This window comes from Dromiciops gliroides, chromosome 2 (assembly GCF_019393635.1).
Source record: "Dromiciops gliroides isolate mDroGli1 chromosome 2, mDroGli1.pri, whole genome shotgun sequence".
NCBI lineage: Eukaryota > Metazoa > Chordata > Mammalia > Microbiotheria > Microbiotheriidae > Dromiciops > Dromiciops gliroides.
The window spans coordinates 434,999,169-435,019,493 of NC_057862.1; the positions used below are offsets into that span (position 1 = coordinate 434,999,169).

The window sequence follows — 20,325 nt, forward strand, 5'->3', positions numbered from 1 at the left end:
TGAAAGTAGCAGGAACCTGGAGATTCCCTTGCTGCTTCTTCCAGACCCCACCCCACCTTGTCCCAATTCTGTATTGAATTCCTTCACGGTCCCTTCTCTGTACCTCCACTCGCTTAGTGTGCCCCTGATAACTGTGTGGTTGTTTAAGCCACAGTTATTCACTCATCTCAGACTGGGTATCCAGTAAATGTAACCTGATTAGCCTTCACCTGGTATGGCAAGGGTGTAGAATGGGAAGTTTGAATCCCAACTCTGACACTTACTAGTTAGTTGGATGACCTTGGGCAAGTCATTTCCCCATTTTGATCTATAAAATGGGGATTAATAATAACAGCTGGCATTTATGTTGCATTTTCAAATTTCTATCATTTGATCCTCACCACAAGCATGTGAAGAAGGGGTAATTGTTATCTTCAGTTTATAGAGGAGGACACCTTAGTGTGCTGAACCTTAGCTCAGAGAAATTAAGGGATTTGCCCAGGAATACATAGCTAGTTAGTATCAGAGGTTGGATCCCAACTCAGGTGCCTGCTTAGCGCTCCCTAACCTGACAGTCTTGTGAGGAAAATACAGCACTCCGGAAATGGGAGTTATTAGATCAAAAGACAAATCTTTCTGTGGAAGGGGTCTGCAGCCAGCTAGGGCTTCACTCCCTACCCCCACACTACCTTCAGAGAGAAGAATAGTTCCCAGGCAGATCGGATCTTTGAAGAAATCAGCAAGGTCCTGGGCCAGTTCCCTGTCAGTTTCCAGGGGGCCCAAATCCTGACCGGGAATGAAGAAGGCTCCTTTGGCTGGATCACTGTTAACTACGTCCTGGAGACCCTGGTGAAGGTGCCTTGGGAAATTGGGAGGGGAGGATCCCAGAGGCCCAGAGCCACTGGTGACTGGGGGTCCGAGTCACTGGTGTACATGGTCTGAATCACTGGTGTCTGGGGGCTCAGTATACCTTTTCAGGGGAGTGGATCCAACCTCCTATGGCCCAGATGGTGGGAGCCCTAGACCTGGGTGGAGCTTCAACACAGATCACCTTCCTTCCACTTGACCCCATCACTGACCCAAGCACTGAGGCCACCTTCCACCTCTATGGGTACAATTACAGTGTCTATGCACACAGCTATCTGTGCTATGGGCAGAACCAGATGCAGAAACGGCTCCTGGCACATTTGGTGCAGGTGTGTATGGGGTTGGGAGATGAAAGGGCACAGGAAGAGAGGATAGAGTGTGGGACACAGGGACAGGTTCAGAAACTGGGGTGGGGTCAACATTTCAGGCATCATCAAGTAGAGGGGGAGAAATTTGAAAGGAAGGGGGACCTTTACTTTCATCTTTAGATGCCAGCTGAGAGCAGAGATAAGTACCAAAGTTAGATCATGGTGGGATCTAGGTGATAAGGTGGTGAATGATCTGGAGTGGGGCTAATGACTGCATTCTCTCCAGACCAGTTCTTCTGAAGTGGTCCGGAACCCATGCTATCATGCTGGATATGAGACTACACTGTCTCTGGCCGACCTATATGACACGCCTTGTATCAAGAACTCCCAGAACTTTCACCCCACACAGAGCGTCAAGGTGGAGGGGCTAGGAAACCCAGAAGTTTGTTACTCTGCCATCTATAGTCTCTTCAACTTCTCTACCTGTCTGGGCCGGGAAAACTGTGCTTTTGATGGCATCTACCAGCCTCAGCAGCATGGCCAGTTCTATGTAAGATCCCCCTTCCTTTCCTTCCCCCCCCCCCCGCCCACCCCACAACCACACCCAACTCCCACCCTAAACTTCCTCATGGCACAAGCAAAGGGAAGAAAAAAGACACAGAGAGGGACATGGAAACAGAGAAAAAGATGAGGAGAGAGAAGAAGGAGGAGAGAAGAAAAGAAGGAAGTCAGAAGGAAGGGGAAAAAGGAAAGAAGAGGAAGAAAGAAAAAGAAGAAAGGAAGGAAGGAAAGAGAGAGAAAGGTATTGAAAGAGAAAGGAGGGAGGGAAGCAAAGAAGGAAGACAGAAAGACAGACAGGAAGGAAGGAAGAAAGAAAGGAAAGAAAGAAAGAAAGAAAGAAAGAAAAAGAAAGAAAGAAAGAAAGAAAGAGAAAGAAAGAAAGAAAGAAAGAAAGAAAGAAAGAAAGAAAGAAAGAAAGAAAGAAAGAAAGAAAGAAAGAAGGAAAGAACAAAAGAAAGAAAGAAGGAAAGAAAGAAAACAAGAAAACTTCTATAGGGAAGGAAGGAGAACTCCTAGCTTTCAACTGCTTAGCACCAAGGCCATTCACTCTGAGAATTTGATGGTACTTGCAAAGGATGTATAAAGGAAGTGAAATCCAGGAAGGGAGGATGTTCATTTTTGGAGGTAGCTAGGTTGGACCCTTCTCTTGACCCTACCATTTTCATTCATAAGTATGTTCAGCTCTGTTACTTACCACCTCTGTGACCTTGGTGAGGTTGGACTAGCTGACCTCTAAGAACACTTCTGGCTCTAAATCTATGATCCTATGTTGGAAGAAGACCTAAGTTAATAAAAGAGTAACTCTCAGGGATATTTGGATCACAATATCTTTGATTCACAGAGAGACTCTCTCTGTATGTTGGAGGCTATTGGTGCTTACTTGTTCTCTGGTGAGGCCAACCATCCCAGCTTTCTCTTAATCATTTAACATGCCCTTCACATCATGACAGATTTCTTGAAGCAAATTTCTTGGAGGGAAGAAGCAATAAAGAAAGGTTGATAGTTACTAGGATTGAAGATAGTGGAGAAAGATTTTGAGTTTGCCTGATCCAGTGCTTCACGCTGAGTTTCCAGACCCGAGATTTGAGAGTTCCCTAATTTCTGGCTTAGACCATCCGGGACTCTGGAGTCCACTTTGAACAGGAAGCATGGAGGAAGCAGGAGGGTTTTGAAAAAAAATGTTTTTTCCTCCCAGGCATTTGCTGGATTCTATTACACTTTCAACTTCTTGAACCTCACAGGCGGCCAGTCTTTGCACACTGTGAATGTGACCATTTGGGAATTCTGCCAAAAGTCCTGGAAACAGGTGAGACCTGCTACTTGCAACCCCTCTGGGCAAATTCACAAAGTTTGTCTTCTGGGACCTGACCTTTCTTTGGGAGCAGAATGCACACTGAATCATTATCATAGAAAGTTGGAGGAGATTTTAGAAATCTTTTGTAGGTGTTGAAACTTAGAGATTGAGTGATTCAACCCACGGTCATACTAGTTTGTGGTAGGATAGTAACTAGTACCAAGATCTCATTTGCTCCCTGGTTCTTTCTTTCTTTCTTTCTTTCTTTCTTTCTTTCTTTCTTTCTTTCTTTCTTTCTTTCTTTCTTTCTTTCTTTCTTTCTTTCTTTCTTTCTTTCTTTCTTTCTTTCTTTCTTTCTTTCTTTCTTGTTGTTGTTGTTGTTGTTGTTGTTGTTGTTGTTCTTCTTCTTCTTCTTCTTCTTCTTCTTCTTCTTCTTCTGGTGAGGCAATCGGGGTTGACTTGCCCAGGGTCACACAGCTAGTAAGTGTTAAGTGTCTGAAGCCGGACCTGAACTCAGGTCCTCCTGAATCCAGGGCTGGCGCTCCATCCACTGTGCTACCTAGCTGCCCCTTCTTCTTTTTAAAAAAATATTTATTTATTTAAAGTTTTGAGTTCCAAATTTTTATCCCTCTCTCATTCCCTCCCTCCCTACTCTTCCCCCTCCCCAAGGTTGCAAGCAATTAGTATAGGTTATACATGTACAGTCATGTAAAACATTACCATATTAGTCATTTTACATAGAAAGACTCAAGTAAAAAAGAGAGCACAAAATAGCATGCTTCAGTCTATGTTCAATCAATATCAGTTCTTTCTCTGGAGGTGGATAGTATGATTCATCATTAGTCCTTTGGGATTGTCTTGGATCATTGTATTGCTTATAATAGTTAAGTCATTCACAATTGCTCATAGAGCTATAATGCCGTCACTGTGAATAATGTTCTCCTGGTTCTTCTCACTTCACTATACATCAGTTCATATGAGTCTTTCCAGGTTTCTCTGAAATCATCCTGCTTGTCATTTCTTATAGCACAATAATATTCCATTACAATCATATACCACAGCTTGTTCAGTCATTCCCCAATTGATGGACATTCCTTCAATTTCCAATTCTTAGCCACCACAAAGAGTTGCTATAAATATTTTTTGTATAATTTTTTCCTTTTCTCTTTTTCATAGTTACTATTGTTAACTGCTTCCCTCCAACCTATTCCCTTTCCTATTATATTTACTCTATTATCTATCTTCTTTCACCCTATCCCTCCTCAAAAGGGATTTGCTTCTGACTTCCTCCTCCCCCAATCTGCCCTCCCTTCTTTTACCCCTCCCTCCTTATCCCCTTCCCCTCCTATTTCCCTCCAGAATTAGATAGATTACTCTACCCAATTGGGTGTGTATGTTAATCCTCCTTGAGCCAACTCTGATGAGATTAAGGTCTTTGAGCCTATTCTGATGAGTGTAAGGTTCATTCACTGCCCTGCTCCTCCCCCATCTCCCCCCCCCCCCATAAGCCTTTTCCTATTTCTTTCATGTGGTATTTTACCCCATTCTACCTCTCCCCTTCCTCCTCCCCCAATGCATTCCTCTCACCCCTAAATTTTACCCTAAAGATGTCATCATGGGGCAGCTAGGTGACACAATGGACAAAGCACCCACCCTGGACCGAGGAGGACCTGAGCCCAAATCCAGCCTCAGACACAAGACACTCACCCACTATGTGACCCCAGGCATGTCACCAACTCTAACCACCCCACAAAAAAAAGATAAACAAAAAATAAATACTTTATAGATATAATCCATTCATAATCAATTCCCACCTGTGCCCTCTGTCTAAATTTATTTCTATCATCTGCCCTAATACTGAGAAAGTTCTTATGAGTTAGATGTATCATCTTCCCATGTAGGAATGTAAACAGTTTAAACTTTTAAGATCCCTCTTAATTTCTTTTTCCTGTTTACCTTTCTATGCTTCTCTAGGGTCTTGGATTTGAAAGTCAGATTTTCTATTCAGTTCAGGTCTTTTCATCATGAATACCTGAAAGTTCTCTTTTTCCATTGAAGTCCCATTCTTTCCCCTGAAAGATTATAATCAATCATATTCCATACTCTCTGATCCTTTAATGTGGAAGCTGCTAGATCTTGTGTTATCTTGACTGTGGCTCCAAAGTACTTGAATTTTTTCTTCTTGGCAGCTTGAAATATTTTCTCCTTGACCTGGGAGCTCTGGAATTTGGCTATAATATTCCCGGGAGTTTTCATTTTAGGATCTCTTTCAGGAGGTGATCAGTGGATTCTTTCAATTTCTATTTTACCTTCTGCTTCTAGAATATCAGGGCAATTTCCCCAGACAATTTCCTGGAAGATGATGTATAAGCTCTTTCCTTGATCATGGTTTTCAGGTATTCCAATAATTTTCAAATTATCTATCCTGGATCTATTTTCCAGGTCAGCTGTTTTTCCAAGGCAATATTTCACATTGCCCTTTATTTTTTTCTTCATTTGGATTTGTTTTATTGTGTCTTGATGTCTCATAAAGTCATTAGCTTCTATTTGCTCAATCCTAATTTTTAAGCAATTATTTTCTTTAGAGAGCTTTTGTACCTCCTTTTCCATTTAGTCAATTTGGCTTTTCAAGCTATTGAAAGGCCTGCCTGGGACTGGATCTGTGTCAGTGTGACTGTGGGGTGGGGCTCTACTCCTGCCTCAGCACAGCAGCACCCTCCTGCCCACCTTCTAAGCCGTCTTTGGCTGGAAAATGATCTCAGCACATTCTTCTGTGGGTTTTGCTGCTTCCAGGAATTGTCCTATGGTATTATTTGGAGGTTTTTTTAGAGTAATCATGTCATGAGTTCTGAGAGCTTACTGCCTTTCCTCCACCATCATTTCTCTGCCCCAGAAAATCTGCTCCCTGGGTCAACCACTAATCTCACACTATGACTTAAATATGTTGGTGCCTTTCATATGTACTTAACACATTCTGCTATGCATTGGAATGAGCTGTATTCTTGTCAAGGTTGATGAGGGCAGGGATTAGACCTTATTCTCCTATTCCCCAGAAAATTGACCTAGTGCTTTGGACATAATAGGCACTTAGGGAATATTAGCTGAAGATGGTCAAGCCTCTAGATCATAATCCCTATCTAGGATCAGGACTTAAAAGCCAGCTTCATAGTGTCATTGGCTCTCTAAAGGAGTCCACCTAATCCATTCCCCCTTGTTATCAGCAGGCTGGTACCTAACTAATTCAGGCAGACACATTGGTCTTTCTTCCTCACATCTAAAACAGGGCTATCCTTTGCTAATCCCTATAGAATCTTTCAGTCTTTTTTTTTTTAAGTGAGGTAATTGGGGTTAAGTGACTTGCCCAGGGTCACACAGCTAGTAAGTGTTAAGTGTCTGAGGCCGGATTTGAACTCAGGTACTCCTGACTCCAGGGCCAGTGCTCTATCCACTGTGCCACCTAGCTGGCATGAATCTTTCAGTCTTAACAGTCTAAGCTTTTTATATCTGATCCCAGTCTTTTATCTTTCCAGTCTCTTTTCCTTATGTGTCCCCAGAGGCCATCCAGCTCTTCTATTTTTTAATTCTTTTTATTCTTTCTGACTGATTCCTTGAGTCTCATGGAGTTATTAGCTTCCATTTGCTCAATTCTAATTTTTAAGGCATTATTTTCTTCCATAAGCTTTTGTGCCTACTTTTCCATTTGGCCAATTTTACTTTTGAAGGAGTTGATTTCTTCAATGGATTTCTTTCCCATTTGGCCAATAATATTTTTTTAAGGAATTGTTTTCTTCAGTCAATTTTTGTGCTTACTTTTCCAAGCTGCTGACTCTCTTTTCATAATTTTCTTGCATAATTCTCATTTCTTTTCTCGATTTTTCTTCTACCTCTCTTATTTTCTTTTTTTTCTTTTTTTTTTTTTTTTTGCGGGGCAATGGGGGTTAAGTGACTTGCCTGGGGTCACACAGCTAGTACGTGTCAAGTGTCCAAGGCCAGATTTGAACTCAGGTTCTCCTGAATCCAGGGCTGGTGCTTTATCCACTGCGCCACCTAGCTGCCCCCTTATTTGATTTTTAATATCCTTTTTGAGCTCCTCCAAGAAGGCTTTTTGGTCTTGAGGCTAATTCATCTTTCCCTTTGAGGCTTCACATGCAGGCATTTTGATAGTGTTGTCTTCATTTGAGGTTGTGTTTTGGTCTTCCCTGTTGCCATAGAAGCTCTTTATGGTAAGGTCCTTTTCTGTTTCTTGCTCATATTTTAGCCTATTTTGTGACTTTTAAAATTGAGGTCTGTTCCTGGGGCACAGAGGCCACTGTTGCAAGCTTCTTGTGCTTGGGGATAGGAGCCTGATTACTGGCTTTCTGCTCTGAAGCCTCTGGGGCTTGCAGATTCCTCATTGCTCTGGCCTTGCTTCATGCGCTGGGATAGCTTGGCATAGTCGCACCTGTCCTGTGGGTGGTTCTCTAGCTGGCAGCTCACCCTCTCAGCCAGGGCTGGAGGAGTCTCACAACTGGACTGCTGTGCCACCAGTCTGCTAAGCCAGGACCAAGGGCCCTCAGCTGCTGATCTGTGCTGTGGCCAAGAGCCTCCTGCTGACTTGTCCAGACCCCCTCCAATGCTGCTGTGAGCTGTGATGCACTACCCTTTCCCTCACCTGAGACAGACTTTTCCTGAAGTCTTCTAAATTATCTCAAGTTGGAAGATTGTGTCTCTGTCTTTTTGTAGGTTCTGTAGCTCCAGATTCCATTTAGAGGCTTGACTCAATGTTGTTTCTGAGGGAAACTCAGGAGAGCTCAGGCAAATTCCTGGCTTCTCTCCACCATCTTGGCTCCATCTCCTCCATTTAGCTCAACTGTTTTGAGGCTCTTTCTCCAGAGCCTTGAAGGTCGCTAAATTCCCCTTCGATTTTTTTTTTTTTTGCAGGGCAGTGGGGGTTAAGTGACTTGCCCAGGGTCACACAGCTAGTAAGTGTCAAGTGTCTGAGGCCAGATTTGAACTCAGGTCCTCCTGAATCCAGGGCCAGTGCTCTATCCACTGCATCACCTAGCCGCCCCTCCTCCCCCCTTGATGTTCTTTTTACTTGAGTCAGTGTAGATGTGATGAGAGAAAAGCCATCTAGGAAGGGATGGAAGCTCCAAGGTTAAGAAGACTCCCAGGAGTCCACCTGCTTTCCTTTCCCAGTGGCAGCTTCAATTCCTTGGAGCTCTCCTTCCCCATCCATGCTCCTCATGACACATCTAGCCCCTCTTGTTGTGGGTGGTGGTGATGAGGCAGGCCCTTGAACCTAGTGTTTTCTCCTTCCCCTAACCATGGGACCTGTAGGTCGAGGCCAGCTACCCTGATGAGAAACAAAGGCTACACAACTACTGTACTAATGCTATGCACATCCTCATCCTCCTGACCAATGGCTACAAATTTGATAGTGAAACCTGGAACAACATCCACTTCTACAAACAGGTGAGGGCTCCTACCCCTTAGTCTATTCATCCCCGCTTCCAGGTAAAGGCTGATTCTACTCAGTCATCCACCCCTTGTTCCCTTTCCTTTTAGGGAAGTAGAGAAAGGAAAGGAATAGGCACGTATATAATGCCTACTTTGTGTCAGGCACTGTGCTAAGCACTTTACAAATATCTCCTCATTGGATCATCACAAGTGTGTGACATGGGCGCTCTTATTATACCCATAGGACTCTCTATTCAGATGTGTGCAGTCACAAGGTCAGTGCCAGCCCCTGGAGATGGGGTGCTGCTCATGGGCTTTAATAAATAAGCCTCATTTATTTTTCATGCTACCATGTCCCTCCATCACCTGCAGGAATTCCACTGGCCTAGGTTTAGCTATGAACTGGGGGACAGGTAGCAAACAGTGGTATAGATTACCCGACTTCTGAATAAATCTCATCTGCTCAGCAGTGCCACTGAAGTAGGCTGTGTGTAGCCTCAATCAGTCATCCTAAGGGTACATTTTGTGTGCTACTAGACATCTTTGACCAAGCCCCTTTCTGTGTTTCTCCCAGGCTGCAGGTACAGACATTGGCTGGACCCTGGGCTACATGCTGAATATGACCAACATGATTCCGGCTGAGGCGCCAGGCATTTATCGGGCAGAAAGTTATGGTGTCTGGGTTACTGGTGTCTTCTTTATTGTCCTGGCCATTGTAATAAGCCTTGTGGCTGGAGTCATCTACTGCTTTTGGAGCCCTGACTAGGATTCAGACTTAAATCACTGTGATGACCATCCTTGGGGTGGGCCAAAAGGAACCCGATTCTGAGCTTCTGATAAGCCCAAGACTGGCTCATTTAAATCCTGGGGGAACCCACTCCATCCCAGCCTGGGGACCTCAAGGTCTAGGGTGGGGAACTTCTGTCTGACAGACTTTTGAAGTTCCTTTTGGATATCCTGACCATTGTGTTTATATATATATGTTTTCTGTGGGTAACTCTAGGCCTCAGTCAGTTCTCAGGAAGGGACTGGGCTTGGGGTGATGGTATTTGAGTATCAATTGAGGGAAAGAGTGAAAGTCTAGGGGCTGAAGTTGGGGTATGGGAGTGTGACTGTTGGGAGGGAGAGGACTGGGAGAAGAGGAGAGATGGCAAGGTGTAATGAGCAAAGAATTTGATTGAAGATTCAGGACACCTAAGTCCTACTGCTGCCTCTGCAATCAACCAGTTGTGTGACCAGGGGCAAGTCATTTTCTCTTTTGGAGTCTGTGTTATTTTTTTATCTGTAAAATGAGGGGGGTTTGGACTAGATGATCATTGAAGTCTAGAATGATTGAAAGCTCCGATTTTCCAGAAGGGAATTTGGAGACAACTAAGTGTCCCTGGAATATGCCCTCGTGCTGTTATCAAAGGTGGGCCCGAGCCACCAAAGACAGGCGGGAGGTGCGCAGCTTCTTTAGCAACAGCCACATCCCTGGGTTTGCTTCCGGCTTCTCTCTTGCCTTGGAGCAGCCCCAGTCAAAGAGTTCCAGGTTGAGGATGTTTGTGTGTACTCCTCTCCCCATCTAGATCTGGTTGAACTTGTCCTACAGAATTTGCTCACCTTGCTTCCCTCTCAGTCTTCAAATCCCAGCCTTTTGACACTAGCTGCCATTCTACCTCTGTACATTAATCTCTGTATATCGTCTTCCCCATCAGACTGTGAGCTCCTTGAGAGCAGGGACTGTCTTTTGCCTTTTGTTGTATCCTCAGCTCTCAACACAGTGCCTGGCACATAGTGGGTGCTTAATAAAAGCTTGTTGACTGACTAGGGATCCAAGCTGCTTCATTCTGGCTGCTGTCCCAGGGACACAGCTCCCACTCTATGTTCCAAAGCCCAAGCCTCAAACCCTGATAGGTATCCCAGGCATGCTTCTCCCCTTCCTCTGGATGGCTCAAAGCTTTGGGAAATGTGCCGTTACTCTTATGAAAATTCCACTCATCCCCAGGTTGGTTTCTAGACCTCAGAAGTTTCTTTTGGCCTATGTTGGTAGGCTTTTGTTCTATCACATAGCTTTCCAGAGACATCCTCTTCTGTCCTAAGTCTCTAATTTTAATTTTTTTTTGGTGAGGCAATTGGGGTTAAGTCTGAGGCTGGATTTGAACTCAGGTCCTCCTGAATCCAGGGCCATTGCTCTATCCTCTACGCCACCTAGCTGCCGCCCCCCCCCCCAAGTCTCTAGATTGACATTTGAGATTGGGCGAGAGAAGAGTAATGCATTTCAACAAGATGTTATTCAGGATTGACTTTACCAGGCACCATGCTAAGCCCTGGGAATAGAAATAAAGGCAAACTTTCCCCCAGCCCCCCCTCCCCCCGGCAATATAGTCCTCATCCACAAGACTTGCATTCTCTTTTTTGGGGAGGTTGGGGAATGAACACGGATAAGTAGATTCAAACCACATACAGGGCAAATATAATAACAATTTCACAGAACAAAATGCTTCAGGGAGACAGTATGGAGAGGGAGGTGTCTTTCATTAACTTTATTTCTTAGTAATAAAGAAAGATGGCTAAGTAAAACTGACAAAAAGATTATATCTGACAATATATGCAATACTATGTTCACAAAACCTCCTACCTCTATTTTTAAAAAGGGACAAGTATTTCATCACCTGGTATCTAGGAACCAATATTGGTCAACAATGCAATTAATCTGAATTTGGCTGCCTTTTAGTGTTGCATTCATTTATATTATAGTAACTGTGAATAGTCTTATGCTTGCTTTGCATCAATTCATGCAAGTCTTCTCACGTTTTTCTGAATTCTTCATTCCCTAAAAGTATAATGATGGGGGCGGCTAGGTGGCACAGTGGATAAAGCACCGGCCCTGGATTCAGGAGTTCCTGAGTTCAAATCCGGCCTCAGACACTGGACACTTACTAGCTGTGTGACCCTGGGCAAGTCACTTAACCCCCATTGCCCCGCCAAAAAAAAAAAAGTATAATGATATTAATATACCACAATTATTCAGTCATTTCTCAACTGACCATCACCTCCTTTGTTTCTAATTTTTTGTTACTATGGAAAGTACTGCTAGGATTCCATTAATTTAAACATTTTTTATTGATAACTTTTTTTCACATACTAACTTCATTTCTGAATGTATTCTTCTCCGACCTGTGCTCAGGGAAAGAAATACAAAACAGAAGAGATAGCCAGGGACTAAAGGTCCTGTCTCAGGAAGTTATCCCCTTGTAACAGAGGATAAAAAGAGAAAGAAGGTTTGCTTAGCAAGACTATCAACCAAAAGGGGGAAGGGAAAGGAACAAGCACTTAAAGAGTGCCTACTATGTGCCAGGCACTGCATTGTTCCATGCTCATAGTTTGCCACCTTTGCAAAGAAGGGAAATACATTTTCTTATCTCTTCCCTGGGGCAAAGCTTGGTCATAATTATGGTTGGTTTATTTCCTCATTCTTTCTACTTACATGACTGTGGTCATTGTGTATCTTGTTTTCCTAGTTCTTATCACATCACTTCACATTTATTCGTGTAATTCTTCCCATGTTTCTCTAACAGGCATTGGAGCTGAGCATATGCCCCAGCTCCAAGGATTTACATTTTTTCTTGCTTATTATATACCCACACTGGAGTCCTAAGGACAATTTCTACAACAAAACTTAGGTAAAGCTCATGTCTAGGGTATACCCTAAAAGGAATTAACATTGTTCCTTTTTTTTTAAGTGAGGCAATTGGGGTTAAGTGACTTGCCCAGGGTCACACAGCTAGTAAGTGTCAAGTGTCTGAGGCCAAATTTGAACTCAGGTACTCCTGACTCCAGGGCTGGTACTCTATCCACTGCGCCACCTAGCTGTCCCTAACATTGTTCCTTCTCTTTTTTTTTTTTTTTTTTTTTTAGTGAGGCAACTGGGGCTAAGTGACTTGCCCAGGGTCACACAGCTAGTAAGTGTTAAGTGTCTGAGGCTGGATTTGAACTCAGGTACTCCTGACTCCAGGGCCGGTGCTCTATCCACTGCGCCATCTAGCTGCCCCAACATTGTTCCTTCTAATAAAGGTATTCAATATAAAAAGCAGATATCAGGTCTATTTCCCCTTACAAAAAAACATACTTAAAACATAAAAGAGCCATAAGTGTACCGAAAACATAAACAATATAACCCATTATATGTTGTATACTTTCTTCAAAGGTAAAGGTAATTTGTGGGACTACTGAATAAACATTTCACTTTTACCTCAGGCCTATGCTGTTTAATCTGTGGTCTGTCTAGGAAGGGCTCTAGCTTTAATCCCTTAGCTGCTGAAGTTTGGTAGTAGTGCCCTTCCCCTCACATCATCTCCTGGACGACCAGCACTAACTCAGTGACTCCTAATGTCTCATACTCAATAAGTAGAGGCTAAGGAAGGGAAATGCTCATCTCTGAAAACCTCTGGTTATCTGTACTCACAGAAAGAAATTCAAAACAGAAGAGATAGTTAGGGTTCAGTCTCTGGCTCACATAAGCAAGCTCTTGTTTTTTTCTGTCATGTACCTCTAGCTGCTATGGCTGCTAAGGGTTGGGGGAGGAGAGATAAATTCTCTTCCCTACCCCCAGGATTGTTAGAAACTCAAGGGAGATCTGTGTTCTAAACCAGACAGGGCCTAAAGATGCTGGACGTCCTTTCTTTGTTCTTAAAACCTACTGATTCAGGGGTTTTCCCTGGTTTAGTTGCCAATCCTCTTTGACAATGCCCCCAGTCACAGGGACCAATTAGAGTCTGTTGTGTCACCTCAAAGTACAAATCCTTCAGGCCTGAGTCAGAGCACAGGTAAATCCCCTTAGAGATAGACAAGATGCACAGATCCATCTCCCCTTGTTACATTTTTCTGATTTCTTCATAATTTTGTACTGCATACATTCCACTAAATTTATTTACCACAATTTGTTTAGCCATTCCTTGAATCAATGGTCATCTACTTTGTTTCCCCACCTTTTCTATAATACCACAAAAGTGTTGCTATTTCATTAACTATTGACCTGAATTGGGTATTGGGCTACATTTTTTTCTATATGATAGATAACATTTGTAATAATATCTTTCATAAAGTATTTTTCCCTTTTGGAGGAAGAAGCATAGTCCAGGCTCTGCCACTATTTGACCTTGAGTTCCCCTCTGGACCTCATCTGAAAAATGAAGCCGTTGGGTGAGGTGTCTGGAATCCTGGGTTTCTGAGGCTAGTCGTCAGGAATGATCTAGCTGCCCTCTACCTTCTTTCTACCTCAATGATTACTGGGCATGGTGAAAAAAACAGTGGACTTAGAGGAAGAGGACCCAGGTTCAGATCTCTGTTTTGCTATTTCTTAGCCTTGTGAGCATGGGCAAGTCATTTCTTCTCTGAGACTCATTTTCTCCTGATATAAAATGAGCAGGTTAGATTCAGTGACCTCTCAGGTTCCTTTTCCCAGTTCCAAATCCTGTGATTCTATTAGTCAGGAAACTGATGCCCTAGGAAGTGATTCCTTCCCAGGAGCTAGATGCCTGGGACAAACTGGCTATATGATCTTGGCCAAGTTACTCAAACTCTCAAAGCTCTATGCATCTTTCTTTTTTTGTTGTTGGTTGTTTTTTGGGTTTTTTTTTGTATGCAACTTTCTAAGACCATAGATTACAAACAATATCTGCACAGATAGGAGTTTCCTCACCTGAGAGTCCCTATGCCAGTGAAATCACAGGTCCAATTATTCCCTTTCCTCCTCACAGGATTGTAGAGTAAAAATCTAGCTGATTGTAAACAAGAAGATCCCAAAATATGTCCTAGGAAATCCCTGCCAATCTTTTCATTGTGCCATTGCATACTTTTTATTGTGGCACCTACTGGGGTTGGTAATATTGTTGTGATTGCATATGCAGGGTGTCCCAAGTGTCTTAGTGCAGTTTTGAATTACGGAAACAAAGTGCAGAAATTTTTTTTAAAAAAAGGAAGTGGGGAGGGGTCTTTTTTTTTTTTTTGAGGGAATCTTCATGTAGATGGGACTCCTGGGGAACATTCTGACTGTGGGAATGGGAACTCCAATGATGGCAAGAAGCCTGGTTCTTTTGCACTTCCTGGTCTTTATTCTCCTGGGTAATGTTTCAGAAGCTGTAAGTCATGGATAGCTCAATTGGAGTATCTTCTTTGGCCACACTAACCAATTGAGCAAAACGCTTGGGGAAAATGCCAATGTGACCTGAGCAATGGCCCTCCAGCCACTGGTCATTCACTGAAAAAAATAGAGGAAATGACAATCAGAAACCAAAAAGTTTCAGAAACAAAGTCTAAGGAATTCTTAGAAGTAGCCAGATCTAAATCATTCATACAACAGGGAGCAGAGGTGTGGAGATTCCTAACATTTCTATTAGGTTTGGGGAGATGAAGGGATGACCAGAAATATTTTCATTCTATCCAGTGAAATATTAGAAGCTTAAAAAAGGGAAAAACAACTAGAGAAACTGGCCATACTTCAGGGGTAGAGAAACACTACGGGTCTGAGGGGCTGAGAGAAATGAGTATATTGTGTCCTCCTCAGTGTCACAAAAAAATAAGAATGTTGACCCAGTGAATTCCATACAGTCAAAATTTGTCCCCCTAAAGGAAAAAACTAACAAGACCTCCCAAACTGACTCAAACAAGTCTTTCAGTATCCTTTAACTGACCCTAAACCCTTACTATGCTTGCTTGATGAGCATTCATGAACCTCATACATATAATCCAACAGATTTAATATTATAATGAGACATGTCATATGACACGGGAGAGGGAACATAGCAAGGAGTTTGTATGAAGTAGGAGTGTCACAAAGAGTGTGCACTTGGAGTATCCAGCCAATGGAGAAAAGGGGGAGGGAAATCTGCTTAGGGCATAGGATAAAAACTTGCTGTGCCAAGCTTAAGGCACACAACTTCTTTGAAAATGTGTGTCTCTTCTTGCAAGATTGTAATTAAATGGATTTCCTGCTTCACACCAGACTTGGATCTTTGTCTTGCCTTTCATCTGAGATGGTTTCTCACAGGGGCAAGACTAGGCTCTCAACCTGACTTATCACAGGACTCAATCTGTGGCCAGGAACCAGGCTCACAGAGCTCTAGTCTCTGACTTGGCCTTGTTGAATCTTAGCTTTTAGAAAGGGGACTTTCTTGGAAGTCACAAGACCTGCATTTGAACCCTGTCTCCCCCACTTCTAACCACGTGAAGGGACGAAACCTCTTTGGGGCCTCAGTTTCCTTACCTTTAAAATGAGGGGCTTGGGCGAGATGACCTCTAAAGTCCCTACTTCTAGAGTCTAAGATCTTGTGATATGGTGAACCTCATTTATACAGTCATGGGGGCAGCAGGAATACTCCAGCCCTAAGGGAGGCCTAGACATGACAAGTCTTTAATGACTGGCCTTGGCAAAAGCAGTTGCCCAAAGACCAGTACCTTCAGAGAGAATGTCCAGGGTATCCCCTTTCTGGAACTCTAGGTCTTCAGGTCCCTGCGCAGAGTAGCTGTGCTGAGCAACCATTTGATAAAGGACCCGTCGTTGGCCTCCATAGCATTCTGTTCCCTAAGGGAAGAGAAGAGCCAGGTTGAGTCAGAAGAGGAGAGTCAGGTTGAGTCAAAGGAAGGGATGGGAGCCAGGCTGGATCAGAAGAGAACGGGACACCCAAAATAATCAGAAGAACTAAAGGTAATTAGCTAACAGAAGAGAGAATAATTGGTAGGAAAGGTCATGAAGCTTTGGAAAGGCAATCTCTCACTTGGTCCAGACCTGAATCTGTAATAAGGACTGGGAGGCCAATGAATGAGTGTTACAGGTTATGGATACAGCAGAGGTGTTCTAGAGTTAGCTTGACCTAAAGCACAAAAATCTATTGTTAAATTTTCAGTGTGAGCTTTTCTCCAGAAATTGGTGAACACTATTGTGGGAAAATATGGGCCCCCTCAAAAGCTGATTGAAGTTGTCTGGGGGAACAATTAATGTCTAGGAGGTGAATTTCTGCTGGGAGAAGGGTACTTACTAATGGCTCCTTTCCTTCCCCCATCCCCAGCAATCAGGATCACTTGATGAGAGAGACCCAATGCTGGTCACATGGGGGAGGAGTTTAGAGGGCTGCCCCTTTGACTGTACTGCATTCCAACTGGCTAGTGTTTGGCGCCAGTGTCTTGTCAAGAAGATTGTGGCTGGGGAAAAAGGGAGGGGCCAGCCGGATTGAGATAAAAGGGCTCCCAAGTCCCACACTCTCGGCCATTTCCATTAGGGAGCTGGCCCATTCCAGCACGAATGTATAAAGACCTTTGATACTTTTCCAACACTGAGTCCCAGAAATTTTTACATGGGGTTTCTCACAACTATAAATTAGGGCTTGATTGATTGTTTTGATGATTTCTAGAGTTGTTCTTCCTTTGTTTTCAAAGAGGACTTCATAGGGTGGTGTCTTAATTTGCACAAGAGTTGGATTTTAGTGAGGTTGAGCTGAACAGTTCTCAGTCTTACTCTCTCCTCCAGGGTCATCAAAGTACAGGAGTAAGACAAAAGTCAAGATGTCTGATGAAGGCCCAGGATGCAGTGAGTGATCTTGGACTTTTTAAATTAGATCTTTCCCAGGTCTCAGTCTGAGTCAATGCCCATTCAATGACCAAAGGCTAGGTAAGAATTGAGACAAAAGATGATGGCCCAATTTACCAATCACAAAACTATCAGTCTAGGAGGGGAAGATCCTTAGAGTTTCTGGCCAGAACAGAAAACAATTTCTATTTACATTCTTCCTAAAGCCATAAAAACCTAAACGATGAACCACAAAGGCTTGGGTTGAGGGCTATTTTATTGGCTATTCAAGGAAAGTAGTCTAGTAGCTCTATTTAAAGCACAATGGGCTTGTTAAAAGCTTGTTTTTTTCAAAGCTTTATTGGTGTTTGGGGCCTAGATTTTTATTTTTAAATTTTTATTTCTATCTATATTATTATTACTGTTTTCTCTCAAAAAGTTGGGCCAATTTAATTTTTATCCTGCAGTTTTTATTTATGATTTCTAGACTTAAAGAAAGTGATGGAGAAAATGTTAATAATGAACATTAAACTTAAAATGTACTTTTTTTTTTTTTAAAGCGAGCCCATTGCTAAAAATTTATCAGCACATCTCTGGATACAGGGCCTCAGACTGGAGATGAGGTGAGCAGTGAGTAAACCCGGATGGTGTCTCCAAGCCAGGACACATCCACTGTAGTTAATATAGTCTTTGAAGACTTCTCCTGCTTACAAACTCCTGCACAGCACCTGGCCTTTGGTAACCCCTTGAAGAGGGCTTTCACAATCTAGGGAAAGGATTGCCTTTCTGGGAGTTCAGGTGAGTGAATATGTATTTATCCTATAGATCCTACCTGACCATAATTATACCCTCTTGCTGCATGGAAGGCCAGCAGCTCTGGCTTTATTGCTTCTTTAGATCAGGGCTTCTTAAACTTTTTCCTCTCACAACCCCTTTTCACCCAATAAATTTTTACACAACTCAGGGTATATAGATGACATGGGGTTTAGGATAAATCAGAAGTTTCTCCTGTGAGAAGCAAAACCAAAGATGACTAGATAACAGGACAGACATATCAAGGAATCAAGGGACTATTAAAGTTTAGATTGGCCAACTAGCTGTCAGGACAGACATACCAAAGGAGTAAGGAGAGAAAAAATTTTAGAGCAGGAAAGTCAATTAGACATGGTTACTACCTGACCAGAGCTAGGAGACAGAGATAACCCCAAAGGTCAGAACCATCATTTCCAAAAAATCCCCCTGGACCTTCAGAGATATGACAAGCATTCAAGATTATCCCACCCCACCCCAAAAGGGAACTTTCCAGTTTTCAAGTGGACAGCCCATCTATCCTCTATAAAAACTTTTGCCTTCCTTCTGTTGGAGGAGGAAGAGAATGTTTCTAAGCCCTCCTCCCCAGGGGTAAAGTCTTTGACTTCCCACTCGATCTCTCCAAATAAAAGGCCACTTTAATTCTAACTGGATTGTAGGTGAGAGTGTAATTCTCTGTTTTGTTTTTTTAGTGAGGCAATTGGGGTTAAGTGACTTGCCCAGGGTCACACAGCTAGTAAGTGTTAAGTGTCTGAGGCCAGATTTGAACTCAGGTACTCCTGACTCCAGGGCCAGTGCTCTATCCACTGCGCCACCTAGCTGCCCCTGAAGGTGTAATTCTTTACTAAGGAATACCTGAGGACCACCACCTCTTCCCCATGACATAGGTATGTAAAATAGGTATAGAAATAAAACATTTACTGCCAAATTTTTCATGACCACCACATTCAGTTACACAACAACCCCATATGGGTTTGTGACCCACAGTTTAAGAAGCTTGCTTGAGTCCAGGTATGAATGGATAGACAACAGGAAGGACAGAAGGCCCAATGGGTAGAGAAGTACCCAGATACCCCTGAACAGAAACATAAAGGATGAACCTGGATTCTGGAAGCAGAGCAGCCTCAATAGGGTTGCTATACATTCCAGGTCAGTTCCTGCTCCATGGATACCTAAGGGATTCTTACTTGGCACTGGAGTTTCAGTCTTCTGTCTGCTGCTGCTTTCTGCCACATCTTTTTACATGCATCTTCCCCAGAAATGGTAATGAATTTCCCACTGTCCTGGTGGCTGTAACTGCAATGGATACTTAGTCACCTGGTGTTCATTTCATGTTATGTGCACGGTCTACAAGGGGATAGGTGTCTTGAAGGCCCACAGAGCATGGACATATGACAATGAAGTTCAATGGTTCTGTAGGACCAAATATTAAGTTCCTTTGTGGGCCATTTAAAGCCCTTTACAACCTGGTTCTGACTTGCCTTTCCTTTCTTCTACTTTTTGGTCCAAGCAAATTAACCTTCTTACTGTTTCTCACATATGACACTGTGATGAAATAATGAGATTTAGCAGATATTCAAACACCCACCTGGAGATTAATCTAGACTGATTGAATCAAGTGAGAGTGATTAACTACTGATTAGCCTACTTCAAGTTAACTGGATTGTAATCACACTTTGAGAACACCTTCAGAACCAAAGGATTTGGATGACACCAACCAATCAGCTTGAAGCAGTGTGTAAGGACCGCCTCTGTTCCAGACCTATAAAAAGCTTCCACAATCAGTTTGCCAGAGAGCAAACTGATTAAAGCAGGCTTGTGGCAGAGGACTTGAGGAAGAACCAGACCAGGCTGGAACTCTAGGCTAAATAGGCTTTTTTCTTAACTTTCTGAACTCCATGGGAATATCTGTATGCTTTAATACATGTTTAATGCCCAAGGACTGGTGCTAAAGCTTCTAATTTAAGGTGACCACAATTTAGATTTTAAACATCACAACACATAATACAAAAGAGACTCAGGTCTCCTTTGTACCGGCTGCCCTCCATACTGGTAATACACTCTCTCCTCACCTCTACTTCACAGAATTTCTTTTTATTCCTTCAGTTCAGGCACCACATTAATTTTTTTAAATAAAATTTGAACCTGGGGTTATTAGTAATTTAACTTTTTAATTAATTCTATTTTCTTTCCCTTTCAATTCCCTCTCCCCATTGGAAAAAAAGGACCCTTGTAACAAATATCAGGCATCACATTTTGTGTGAAGCCTTTCCTGATCTCTACCCTCCTCCCTAGCTGCTAGTGTCCTCCCTCCCAAAATTACCTGTTACTTATTAGTATGTGTTTTCTCCCCAATAGAATGTAAGCTTCTGGTAGGCAGGAGCTGTTTCTTTTATTCCTTCCCTTATATTCCCAGCACCTAGCTTGGTAGCTGGCATATAGTACATAATCAATTATGGCTGATTGATCAAAACCCTATGAAGGTCAAATCCTTCATGAATACAGTGGAATGTTAACAACTG

General features: G+C 42.9%; 2 protein-coding genes across 4 annotated transcripts in view; one reads left to right on the top strand and one right to left on the bottom strand.

Annotated features, from left to right (window-relative positions):
- ENTPD8 (ectonucleoside triphosphate diphosphohydrolase 8) overlaps nt 1-10,254 on the top strand; it is a 29,851-nt gene extending 19,597 nt beyond the window's left edge. For all 3 annotated transcript variants that reach the window (XM_043986818.1, XM_043986819.1, XM_043986820.1), the window contains 6 exons: nt 675-834; nt 945-1,175; nt 1,441-1,704; nt 2,911-3,021; nt 8,329-8,463; nt 9,023-10,254. In XM_043986818.1, the coding sequence (XP_043842753.1) occupies nt 675-834; nt 945-1,175; nt 1,441-1,704; nt 2,911-3,021; nt 8,329-8,463; nt 9,023-9,214 (1,093 nt within the window). In that variant the 3' untranslated portion in view covers nt 9,215-10,254. The remainder of the gene's footprint in view (nt 1-674; nt 835-944; nt 1,176-1,440; nt 1,705-2,910; nt 3,022-8,328; nt 8,464-9,022) is intronic.
- Nucleotides 10,255-14,561: 4,307 nt separating this feature from the next.
- Nucleotides 14,562-20,325, bottom strand: part of NOXA1 (NADPH oxidase activator 1) — a 45,322-nt gene continuing 39,558 nt past the window's right edge. The window contains exons 11-13 of the mRNA XM_043987568.1: nt 18,991-19,099; nt 15,886-16,012; nt 14,562-14,689 (exon numbers count right to left, since the gene is read on the bottom strand). Coding sequence (XP_043843503.1) covers nt 14,562-14,689; nt 15,886-16,012; nt 18,991-19,099 — 364 coding nt within the window. The remainder of the gene's footprint in view (nt 14,690-15,885; nt 16,013-18,990; nt 19,100-20,325) is intronic.